The sequence below is a fragment of the Melozone crissalis genome, unplaced genomic scaffold (genome assembly GCF_028551555.1).
Source record: "Melozone crissalis strain CALT ecotype California unplaced genomic scaffold, PUWL_Pcris_2 ptg000029l_1, whole genome shotgun sequence".
Taxonomy (NCBI): Eukaryota; Metazoa; Chordata; class Aves; order Passeriformes; family Passerellidae; genus Melozone; species Melozone crissalis.
The window spans coordinates 10,858,662-10,871,576 of NW_026535807.1; the positions used below are offsets into that span (position 1 = coordinate 10,858,662).

Genomic DNA, 12,915 nt, shown 5'->3' on the forward strand with positions numbered 1-12,915 from the left:
GAAGCTGTACCCAGAGAAAAGGAATCAGGTTACCAAACCAGACCTGCTCCCCTGGTTTGCTGACAGGCCTTTTGCAATTCTGCCACACCTACCTCTAGGAGAATAAGATTCCAGAGGCATCCAGCATCCTCCATTCCTCATACAGCAAGGAGAGGGCTCAACACAGAGCACAAGGATGAAAGGGACAGTGGTTTATGGCAGACACAGCAGGAACTGCACACAAGAGCTTGTGAAAAGAAAGAAAATTTGGGCTCTGCAGCCAGCAGACAAAGGTTTTTCCAGTATGATTCCACACTACCAGTTCCCTTCAGCCAGGACTTTGTAACCAAGTACTTTCAAATAAGACAGTCATCCTGGGACCAAAATGAACAAGTTTTGTGATTTATAAACTGTGACTTGAAATACTGCTATTCTTCACACTCATTTGGAGTTTTTGTTGGCATTGGCAATAGGCAGAAAACAGCAGTTGACAAACTCATGGGACTGAAATATCTCACAGCACACAGTGACTGTTAAATACTTTATTGTTTAGGAGGGAACCCTGGAAGGGAAGGAATGTGCCTGCTGGTGTAACCAATGGGAGCATGCTAGGAACAGTTAATCCTAACAAGCTACTCAGGGTTACTTCCAAATACTTGGGACCTCTTTCTCCAGAGCAAACAGATGCAACAGCTCCTGAAACTCACATGTAGGTTGGAGAAACTGAAGTTAGAGCTGGATGAACCAGGCTTGTGTTGGAGCAAGACCCTAAGCTACGAGCTATGCTGGAAGCACCTGGGGCCAACACAATTCTTTACATTGCAAAACAATGAAAAGAAACTATAGCATCCCCTGCTCCTGGAACCCTTCTCCCACCCCCAGGAACATCCACTGAGACTGATACATGCAGGCATTAGAAGAGGAATCATGTTGTATTGTCTTGGAGATGGAGGGCAGAAGGCACTGGTTTTGGTCAGTGTCTGTCCAGAAGGATGCTGGAGCTTCCAAGGGTGTCCATGGTCCCTGTCCTCTGCTCTTTGGCAGATGATGTTTATCCAGAATTAACCAACAGCTCCTGGAGAAAAAAGGAGACAAAAGGAAAAGGCAGTAAGTTAGTTATACAGCTCTTGACATGGGAATGTTAACATCAGAAATGAAAGAGTAGCACTAGCAGGGTGAAAATCCCTCAGAAAAACCTTCAGCTTTCACCTACTGTAAAACACAAGATATTCAAGGGGAGAGGAGTGTGGAAGCAAGAAAGCAGCTCATGATACCAAACAAAAGGCTGAGTCTGTGATCAAGAGCACATGGTCAGTTGCAACAATCAGGATTGTAAATCCACTGGCCTATAGTGGGACAGAACAGCTGTGGCTCCAGGTAAGCCTTGGAGCAGTGAGTAAGTGCAACCCCACACTAAGTCCTGCCTCAGCACAGGAGGACACAGGAGCATTTTGATTAGTTGCCACCAAACACACACACACACACACACACATATGCTCCCCATTCTCTCATCCTGGAACAGGATCAATATAAGACCACCAGAGAAGTGAGAAGAAGAAAGATGGGGACCCAGAGACCACCCTAACTCCTGACATATCTGACAGTCTTTATTCTATTAAGATCCAAGCCTTCCCAAAATTCAAAGCAAAATCACGTCTGCTTTGTCCCCACAGAAACCTTCCAAGCAGTACCTCCTCAGATCCTGCAGGTATCTGCATATGAGCTGTGAACTTCTGAAGGTTATTGTAAGACAGAAAGCTTCAAATTAGGAAGTTTTTAGGATGGAGATTGCAAAGTCTGCTGTGGTCTCTTCCTATTTTTATCTTATGGCATCAATCAAGTCAAAGAAATCAACAATGCCATCAGCAGTGCATGAGAACACACATGACACCAGCTGTAGCACCTCTCCCTCTGAGGATTTGAGAAATCAGCGCTGGATCCCAATGTGGGCAATCAGCTCTCCTGCAGCAGCAGTGGCAGGGTTGTGTCAGTGCTCAGGAACAGCAGGATCAGAGGGTAAGCCCACCAACAGGCTACTTCTTTTTCATGCTGTGGATATGTGCAGGTCCCTTTTTTTGGGAGAGCAGACAGTGCTGATCCATGTTAAGATGACCCAGCTAAAGCCAACTAGAGAAAGATAAATGAGCACCTCACTGCATACAGTCTCATGGCCCGTTTTTATTAGGGCTGTATTTGAGCTCAGTTCTACTCTCCAGATATTTGCCTTTCTGAGGAGAGGAGCTGAGCTTTCTTCAGTGTGAATCAGAATGGAAAACATCACAAAATAATGATGCTAGCACGCTTGGCACTGTCTGTCAGAAGGTGAGGATGTCATTTGGGCTGCTTCTGCACAGCAGGCTGATATTGGCTGACACATGGCCAACGCAGACTGAAAATGCTGGCCTTGAATTTCCAAAGACAGCCCCATCTCTGACAACAATGAACTGGAAAAGCTTCAAAGAACTCAAGAATAAAGAGAAAATTGTACACCAAATTATTTAGACAAAGGTTATGCAGAAATCTGACAAATGAACCATCAATAATACTCCACTGACTCTAATTTCCCAGGTAATTTTTCTCATCATTAGTGACTTAAAAGTTATGCACAGAGCAATATATTTTAAAAACTCCAATAGCACTCACTGAAATTGCAATGAATGAAGCAGTAACAACTCACGATCAATTTTGCAATGAAGTAATTTGCTGTATTCACATTGTAACACTTCAGTAAAGTGTCCAGGAATGCTACATTTTGTGAAAAAAAGAAAACAAACCAAAATCACTTCTGTGCCTACTCTGCGGTTAACCCTTCTGGAAGACAGTAAAACCTCTCTTTTTAAACAATTTTGAAGAATATCAGAGTTACACAATTTCATGTTCAAAATCATAACTACATATTCCAACCTCTTCTAGTTGCAGGTGTTTCTACCCATGGCAGGGGGCTGGAAGTAGATCATCTTTAAGGTCCCTTCCAGACTAAACCATTATATGATTCTATGATATTTTAACTTATTTCAGGAAAAAATGAAAACAGCCAGTTCTTAACCCCAATGAATGCTTTCCACCCTAACCTACCCACATACCAGGTATGCATTGAGCTGGAGGCTCACAAACACTCCTTGTGCAAAAACATCAGGTTCCATCTCACTGTGGATGACTAAACCTTCTCAAAATCCTTTGCACAGTGAGCCTGGACCCAGAACTGATGGGCTGAGGTACACCCTATCTCTGAGACTAAACCCACTCTTTGCCCACCTAATTTTGGAGCCATGCCAGTGCAGACTTGGCACCCTTTCATTTTCTTCCAGCCTGGAATCCTCCCTGCAAGATGCTAACAGGTTGCTATAGCACTTACCTCAAGCAGAAGGAGCCAGGAAAGGGAAGGAGAAGCTTTACCTCTTCTCCATGCCCTTATCATTGCATATGCACCAGACACGGCGAACAGGCAACAAGTCCAGGCTTTGCAATCACTGTTCTCACCAGACAGGATACTCCCAGTTAATGGACTTGAGGCTCAGACTGAAAAGTTTTGGTGCCTCCTCAAAAAATGACTGCCCCACAGCTGGCTTTAGCTGGTCTCTGCTGCAGTCTTAGCAGAACAAGAAGTCAGAGATGAACAGCCTTGGAGAGTGCACCACACCCTCAGTCTGATAAGGGAACAGAGCCCTTCTTGCATAGGGAGGGCAGGTTATTCTTAATGCCACTGCCAAGGCAATCAAGGTAGAGACCAGGTTCCAGTCTTGATGAGCTCCAGCCCAGCACCTCTACATATGAAAACAGTGTCCATGCAAAGGCAAATTCCTCATCAGCACAAACAGGGATGGTAATCTGTTCAGTCCTGACAGCAAGTCCAGCTGGAGGGCACACAGCACTTGTTTTCTTCCATGCCTCTCACAGCAAATGGGACCTTTGAGCCACTAACTCATGTCCTTCCACCACTGTGGCACCCTGCTCAGGAGATAACTGCAGTCAAAATGGGCTGCTTAGCTAACACAGCCTGCCACCTTGCAGCCCCTGTGGGAAACCAGTAGCTCTCCAGTTCTGGGTCCAGTTGAGTGAGGAGAAAGGGCTGAGCTCTGCAAGTAGATCTGCTCCACAAATCTCACCCCTGCTGAGAAGGGAGTCCAGTCAATGCCCAACACAGTCCTTGTCCTCTAACAGAGCTGAGGCCCTGGGACCCAGCACTGGGGCGAGCAAGCTTCAGCAAGATTTTCTAATGCACCTGTTCCTCTGTCCTGTTCCTTGTTCCCAGTGCAGGAGCTCGGGGCTGCCTGGTGGATCTGCAGCATCCTCTCCACCTCCCTCAGTGCTGGCCAGCTCTGTGCCTCGGCTCTGGGCCTTGCTGGAGGCTCTCAGCCAACAAAGGAATCTCCCTCCTTGAAAAGCCAGACCCTGAAGAACTTCCTCCTTCACTGTTGGCCAGAGACACTGTTTGCCAAGCCTCAGCTGTGTTAAGGCATATTTATTTAACCAGCGTTAGTCTCACAGGGTAAACCCTGCAAGTTCCCTGCACCACGTGCCCTGCCTTTGTTTTAACATCCCTTTAAGCAGTTGCACCACAGCACTCACACATATGGGCACTGTGCAGCTATGAAGAAATCAGAAAGCAGATCCCCATGATAAATGACTTGGTACATTTGGAGTGTCAGTGACAAAGTAGAAATTAATCTCCATAGTTCCTAGTCGCCTGCTGTGTGCAGGCAGCTCTCAACATCACAATACCTGTTGGCACACAGAAGACCTCAGCAACGTGACCACACAACTTTTTCATCTCAGTTAGTGTGGAAAGAGGCACAAACAAAATACAAAAATCCTGACCTGCCCTGAGATGGGTGTTCAAGGCCTTTACACTGGATGAGGCATTTGTTGCAGGGCTATTAGCACCCCAAAGCACTGCAAGGGACATTTGAGTCACTTTGGTTTGATGTATGCTGTAGGTATTTTTTGGTTATGTGCAATTTGTTCTGTTACACTCAGAGTATTGGCTATTTTGTGGAGCAGCTGTGCTGACTAATGGATCACAGCACTTCTGTGCCATATAGTTATTGCACAGAAAAGCCTCTCTGTCTCTCTCATCCTTCAGGAGTCCAACAGTTGCTGTCCTTGGGACTGGAATAAGGAGGGCCAGCAGCATGCCTGGCAACAACAAAAAACATTAATTCAAAAAGCTATGAAGAGAGTTTTGTTTTCCCTCTTCTCTGTACTGGTGTTAATAGTTTTGCAAAGCAGGCAAGTTCACCCAATGACTTCTTGGCTACGTCCCCAGATGGTGTCTTCAAAGTTGGCTTGACAGCAGAAAAGACGCTTTTCAGAAAACTCACCAGATGCTTTGTCAGAACACCCCAGAAAGTGCTTTCACATGGAAGTCTCCTGGTCTACATACCCCACCAACACAGTGCTAGGAACAGAAAGAGTCTTTCTGGTTTCCTCCTCCCTCTCCTTTGGCTCACAAGAGCCACTGCTTGCTTTGCTCTGCCTCGACACCTCCCCCTTGCTCTGCATCACCCGAATGCAAAGTTATTTACCAGCAGCACAGCTAATCTCCAGCTGTTCTGAGACTCACCTGTTTGTTCATGCATTATAACATTGATTTCCTCCAGACAGTTGTTCTGATCATTGTTCTAACTTGCAGAGAGCTCCCGTCATTAGCCTTGCTTAACAGGAAATATTTTGCCACTGACTGAGCAGCTCTGCAGTCAGCAGACTGCACAAAAAAATCATCCTGGTTGGGGGGCTGCATCTCCCTGCTGAGCTGGTAACCCCAGACATCACAGTAGGAAACAAGCTCAGTGCTTTTGATTTTGGACATGTGCTAGAAAAGAGTGGGGCCAAGAGGAACAAACACAGCTCTGCAAAGGGCTGCTGCTGAAAGGATGAGCGTTAATTAATCCACATACAAACCCAGGGCAGTTTTTGCTCAATCGATGTTAATTGCATTTAATCTCATTCTTGCCATTAAGAAAAGCCACTGGGCCAGGCTGATGTCGCTAGCGCCTGACACGAAGATTCCACCCACGTTTGGGAGGCAAGGCAGCAGGAGAAAAGTAATGGAAAGAAAGGAATAACCCTTCCTCAACCCCTTCTGCATCACTGCACAATTTCATCAGGTCTGCTCCATTATTTAAACAATTTTTGTTTTCCACTAACATTACAGAGGAGCTCAAAGGATGAAAATCAGACATAGAGTGTTCCACTGCTAGATATTCTTGCTCTCCCAGGTACCAGCTTAGAGCTCTGCTAACCTGCACAGCTTTGGCTATTGTGCTTCTGTAAAGGATTGAGATACAGAAAATTGCTTATGTGAAGTGGTGTTTGCTTTTTAGTCCTGGGCTGATCCCAACAGACCTGCCAGCGCCCCTCAATGTGACCTACAACTGCTGACTGCCACCTTCCATCAGCTTTGCTGAAATCTTTCTCCTCACCTTGCTACTGAGCACAACCCCAGCACGCACCAAAGCACGCTGAAGCCTGTCTAGCATAACACAAACTAGTATTTGCTATTAAACAACCTCTGACCAAATTTGCCTTATAAAACAGAACATTTTTGAAGCCTGAACTTCCCAGGTAAACCAACAGTGCACCCACCAGTGATCTGGCTCTGATCTGGGGACTGTGCCTCTATCTGTCCAGCTACCTGCTTGGGAAATGGGAACAATCCTCTTGCCTCTGCAGGAATCAAGCCTGGGGACAGAGGAGCAGCTCTTGTAGCACAGGAAGCCCAAGGTGGCAGGTTTCATGACTTCTGGCTTATTGCTTCTGTGAGAGCCTTGCGTTTTTCCAAATCAGTATCAAGAACAATAATAATCAAAGCCAGGCTCTGTCTGTGCCTTTCCCCCGTGGCAGCACACAATGCTTGCCCAGAGCCAATGCTGCAGTTTATCATGGATTTTCTTTATCCCTCCACAAGTGTTAATCCCAATGCCTCTCGCTGCATGAAGTGGACATATCACAAGTGCCATGAAGGACTGGCTGAGTTTTAAGTGCTCTGAAATGGCTCCACTAGACTTGGTCAAGATTGCTTTAAAATCATTTCCCATTAGGACTGTGACCCTCTCTCTTTACAGCCAGTGTAATGACTGTATCTCAGAGGAAGGTAATTACATCCCACTATCTGCACACATCAGAAACTGCACGCTCCAAACACTCCTGTGCCTTTCTGGACTGAGTGGTAGAAGGCAATGCAGGAGGCAAAGGAGATAACACTGGATGCCCCTCCATCCTGCAACTAGAGTCACCCCAAATGTTTTGCAAGCTTGTAGATTAGCCCCTGGGAGGGATAAAGGGATCCAGAAGATACAGAGTGTTTCTAAAGCAGAACAATGACAACCTTTACAAATCCAGCTCTGGTTTTGTGAGGATTAAAATGAACTTCACCCAACTGTGAATATCCGCTTCCAGAGCCAAAAGGAATGGAAAACCACTTACTGATGCAACAGTATTTCATTATTTCAAACCCTAAGCCCAACACTTCCAAAAATTAAGGAGAGGCAACAGTAACATTATTTGCTGGGGGACATTGGCTCCAGGGGTTTAACTGCTGAACTGCCAAGCCATGCTCTGGGCACAATATAATGAAACAATAGACATAAATATTGGCAACTTCTCCACAACTGTCTATCCTTCTCTTGCTACCAGCCTCCAGAATAATCAGTGGGAAAATAAAAGGAAAAAATAACCCCAGAAGACAAGAGACTTTGGATTAAGTTGTATAAATGACCTGTTACCTCCTTACACGAGGAAAAAAGAAATGCAATAAATACCTGCAAAGCCATCTCAGTATCCTGGATTAAATGGATTACAGAAATGGAAAGTACATGATGCAAGATGTTATAAAACAAGATGCCAGGGAAGTGCAGGAATTTGAATCAGGCTGGCAAACGATCCCTGCAGACTATTGAGGAAAATTAATAGAGAGAAGAGGTAGAGAAAGGACATGGTAAGAAGACTGACTGATGAACACCGTTGTTAGGACGTGTAAATTCAGGATGTCAGACTTCCTCTTAAATCTACTTCAGTCCTGGAACAAAAATAGCAAATCCTACAGTGCTAAAAAGCACTGGAAGTAGAAAAGTCAGATATGGAAAGCCTCATTTCAGGATAGTTTCCCCTGTGCATCCCTCAAGATTGAAGTTTGTGACTTTAATTATTGCTGGAACATTGTGTATATAGGGATTCAATGCAGGGATTACTAGCAGCATCCTTGTTATAAGTGCCACTTCTCAAACAAATTACACTTCACTGGATGTCAGTAACATACACAAGAAAACAAATTAGATAAAGGCAGCAGGACAGCAATATACAGGTCGGGTGCAAGGAAGTTTCACAAGGTCACCCAGGAAAATAAAGGCACTTAGAATTTAAACTCCCAAAACATTTCTAATTCCCCAGTGTATTAAAGCTCCATGTGACCCAGACACAAAACCTTCAATACACCAGTGACTCCACACAACCTGAGACCAAGCCTAGCTGAGATGTGCTTAATTTGTGAAGAAATGCCATCAGGGAGCAGGTGGAGGAAGAGAGAGACAGGAGATAGAGGGAGCAGCCCCAGGTGTCCTCCCAAATCCTAGGGAACATCCCATCCCATTCACTGGCTGTTCACAGCCCCACACAGACAGATGGGAGAAGCCGGGGAAAGAGGATGTAATTTTGTTTGGAGGCAAATATAGCAGCTCCTTGGCTGCAGGGCTTCTTGACAAGCTGATTTCAGATTTACATACTGCATTTTGTCTTTCCAGAACTCATCCCAGGATGTATTACTAACCTGCACTAGTTGTAATGAGCATGTCTTTAACTCCAGAAATTTTCATGGAGATGGAAGCACAGGAAAGTCCAGTCCTTGGGTAGAGTGCAAAGAAGAGCTGAAAACACTTCACCTCAGGTATGGCACTGTCTGTGCCTCTGAGAGGGCCCTCAATGGTTGTTTTTAAATTCTCAGACTGGGGAGTTCACCAGGGGCTTGCCAGTGTTATTAAAGCCTGAAGTTTCTCTGTGCACTCCAGGAGGGTGAGCACGGCCTAGAGTGCACAAGCCAGTCCTAGGCTCTACTGTCAGTCACCTCCCAACTTCTTCCAGCAGCTGAAATAAATCCCTATCTCAGTTTCCCTTTCTGTACCTAAAAGTAATGACACTTACCAACCACACAGAGGTATGATAATTATTCACCAAGAGAAGATGCTAAAGAAATGCAAAAATTCAGTTCTCAAGGGATCCATTCCTCTGTACAATTTGCATTTATGCTTCAGAGGAAATCTGGTGCTTTATCTTGTTTCCTTCTGTCTTGCTTTAGCAGGCTCCTGCTCTGGATAAAGAGAATTCCTCTTTGGGTCAGGGTATCATGTCTGCATTTAAAGTACGGCTCAATCCTGCATAGTCTGGCTTCATATACGAAGAACAGAGGCAGGCAGAGACTTCTCCAGATATCCTTTTCTATGACTAATTCTATTTTTGTTCAGTGATACAGAGAAATTCCACACAGAAGTATTATGAGCTTGACTGGCTTTATTTGTTTAACACTTCACATTTTCATTAAGCTGTTGCTACTCGGCAGCCAGTAATTTTATTTGTGTGATAGTTGTATTCATCTCACCCACATGGGTGTAGATGTCGCTCTCCTTTTCTTCTGGCTGAAGAGGCAAAAATCAGCAATGATAGTCAAGAGAAAACTGAGAATTCTCAGGTCTGTTTGCAGATAGATGTGAGATTTGACTCCTACCTGCTTTTGTGAAACACCTACCAAACACTAGGGGCATCTACAGGTAAAATTAAATAGAGGAAAATAATTATTTTGCAAAACTATCCTCCCCTACCCAGGTACAAACCAGAAACTGAAATTATTTCAGCAGAATCAGCCCGTTTGACTCAGCACTGAACTCTCCTGCACCAGAAGCTTATTGCTGACTGAGCATTTACAGTATTTGAGTATCAGATTGTAAAGAATTAATTATATGTCTAACTCTTGCCAATTTTCAAGTATCTTGAAATATCTCCTCCCAGGAGCTGCAAGATCTGATTAGATCTCAAGGAAGAAAAGTCTGGTTGGCTGGCCCTCACCAAGCCCCAATTAGACAATCTTCTACCAAGTTCAGGCAACCAGACAGAATTAACAGCCCTTCTGAAATGTTAATGACTTGAACCGAGACAGTCAAATCACTGAGCCACACCTCTTGGACAGAGGTTTCAGAAGTCAAGAAACACTAAACATTTCACTGTGCCACTCCCCTTTGACAAGATCAAGGAGTGGGAATTGTTGAGCAGGGAATGTGCAGCCCGGGCTGGAGAGCACTGGGTGTTCCTGCCGGGCATGACCCGTGGATGGGGATGGAGAGGCTGTAACACATCAGGAGATGCTTGGCTGGGAGATCAGATGGAGATGCCCAACCACAGAAGGGGAAGCTGCAAGCTCAGCTGCCCTGAGCATGGCACTGCCACAGTCAATCCCTGGGCAACAGGGATCTGCTCTGAGTAGCTGGCACCCAGCTCCACCAGTGCAATGAAGAGACCAGGAGATAAAATGCCCTACAACTGAACCATGGGTCTGAGCTAATGAAGGGAATATGGTGAACTCTGGGAGATACATCTTGATTTCTCAGTGTCTCCTCCTGTGTAAATTCCAAGTTTTTCTTTCAAGATTAAAAACCTTTACCAAGTGAAAAACAAGCTCAGCATTTCTCTAGCTCCATCCTGTCCCTATCCCTCTTTGGAGGACACCCCAGTAGAATACCAGATGCTGGAATAGGCCACAAAAGCCTTCTAAACAATTATCTCCTATTGCCTCCTCTGCAAATTTATAGTCCTGCATCAGTGTCAAGACACAGACCTGCTTCCATCTGTCTAAAACACATTCTTTACAGAGGACCTGAAGGTGGAATGTTTAACGTTAGTATTTGAAAATGTATTCAGAGACTGGAAAAGAAAGTGACAGTTTTTAAGAGTGTTGTTCAATTGTCTTGTGGATGCTGCTCAAGTGGAGGGAGAGCTTTGTATTTTTTTTATAATATGACAAATGATGCCAGTCCCATCTTGTAATTTTCCTCACTGTACAGCATGTCTGTTCATGATAGATACCAGTGCAGCTGCTTAGGTGTCCGTTTATCTGCTTGGAAAGTATTGTGTGTTTGGAACCAACTCATCCTAAAACAGCAGCCTCAGAGGGTGAGAGAGGAAAAAAAGGGGAGTGGGGTGGGGGAAGAAGAGACAAGGGAGTTGTGGACTGGGAACACATTCATGCTTCTCCTGTAAAGGTTCTGGAAAAAAGCAAGCATCATGTTTAGTTTAAGCTACATCCTCTCTGCCCCCCTCCTAGACCATTCTTTTCTACTGTCACTCAACACCTCTTTACACTCTGCCCACAAAGACCTCACCACTAACATACATTTAATTCACACTTGCAACCAGTGGAAACAAAGCAAGCCCTCAGCTGCCTTCTGCAAATCTGTGCCAGCACAGAGGAGCCTTCAGGTCACAACCTGTACAGTTTGCTGTTTAAGGGAACATTTTAAATAAAAACAAAAATGTAAAGGAAGGAGAGAGAGAGAAGAAAAACAGGAACAAAGAAAGAGGACAAAAAATCCAAGAGTACTTATACTTTGTGTTTAAAGAGACTTTAAACAGGAACTTGCCAATTTTCTGTAACCAGGATTATAAGAAAATAAACTCAAATACTTCGTCCTTCTGCAGAGCCCTCTAAGCTGAATTTCACTCTCTGCAAAATGGCCAATATAGAAAAAAGCTCATAAATCCCTCTGACGTAAGTAACTTCACATTACTCTTGGGGAAACAGAGGCAGAGACAGATTCATTAATCCAAGTAAATGAATCCATGAAGCACTCTGAATTTCTGAATCCCCACAATATCCTACACTAGAAACAGCACCCAGGGCCCAGCAATTTCCATGCCATGTTGCCTGGCACAAGCAAAGCAAGAGTTAAACAGATGAGAATGATTTTAGAAAGGACAAGTACAGTTTTTAAACACACCTGCCCTAGCCACGTAGCAAAACCATCTTTTGTTACTTTAAACTACCTCTCATTGTTTCACTCACTGCATCATTAATGCCAAAGACCAAGGTCACATACGTAAGATGCTGCCTCAGAAACCTGCTGAGTAGCAGAGAGCTGCACAACCTGTCTGAACAGGTGGGTACAAATTCCTGTGGCTCAGCACTGTCAGGGTTAGCCCGCTGGTAATACTCCAGGCTAGCAAGGTTAGGGCTGCCTTAATCTGCCATCATTATTCTGCAGCCTGGGCATATCCTGAGAGGATCTTGCTACAGGCTGGTACTCTGTCTCTGACTTACCAAGAACAGTTTCCATGTGTGCAAGGGGAAAGTGAATCTTACAAAGCTGTTTACAAAGATATTTGCATTAAAGAATTGTTAAAATCAGCACTGAATTAAAGACTTGATTTTTAAGACAAGGAGCTATTCCTTAAAAATGGTCTTTTTCTTTAATTTTTTTTTTTTTTTTTTTGTGGAGTAGGTTTTTTTTGTTTTGAAAATAATAAAACTCCACATGTAAGAAGGTGTCAGATGAACTCAAAGTGTGTCAGGTAGTTGTCATTACTGTGACTTAGAACTGGAACTTGCATTCAGGACGCTTTGTATTTATTGTCTCCCTAAGTTTAAGTTGACAGAAAGAGTGTCTGCTCCTGCAGGTAGAAATCTAATTCCACCATCTCTTTTGAGCAGTCAGTCTCATTCTCACATGTAAATTCTCCTGAGTGAATTTGCTAACAGCGATCAATGATGATGCTGACCAAAGACCTCCAAGCACAAGGCTCTGAACCATCTAAACCAATCCTGGTGCCACTGATGTCTGCCTGAGAAGGAAACAGTGTGCCTGCACACACCCCCCCAGCTCAGCCAGCATGGGGAAGGACGGGCTGGTCACTTGATTTGCAGACAGCTTTTCCATTACTTACCGCAGCGTTTGAACA

General features: G+C 44.5%; 1 protein-coding gene across 2 annotated transcripts in view; it reads right to left on the reverse strand.

The window, feature by feature from the left end:
- Positions 1-506: 506 nt before the first annotated feature.
- The window catches only part of CHCHD6 (coiled-coil-helix-coiled-coil-helix domain containing 6), a 108,993-nt gene continuing 96,584 nt past the window's right edge, over positions 507-12,915 (reverse strand). For both annotated transcript variants that reach the window (XM_054281043.1, XM_054281042.1), the window contains one exon: positions 507-1,054. In XM_054281043.1, coding sequence (XP_054137018.1) covers positions 1,031-1,054 — 24 coding nt within the window. In that variant the 3' untranslated portion in view covers positions 507-1,030. The remainder of the gene's footprint in view (positions 1,055-12,915) is intronic.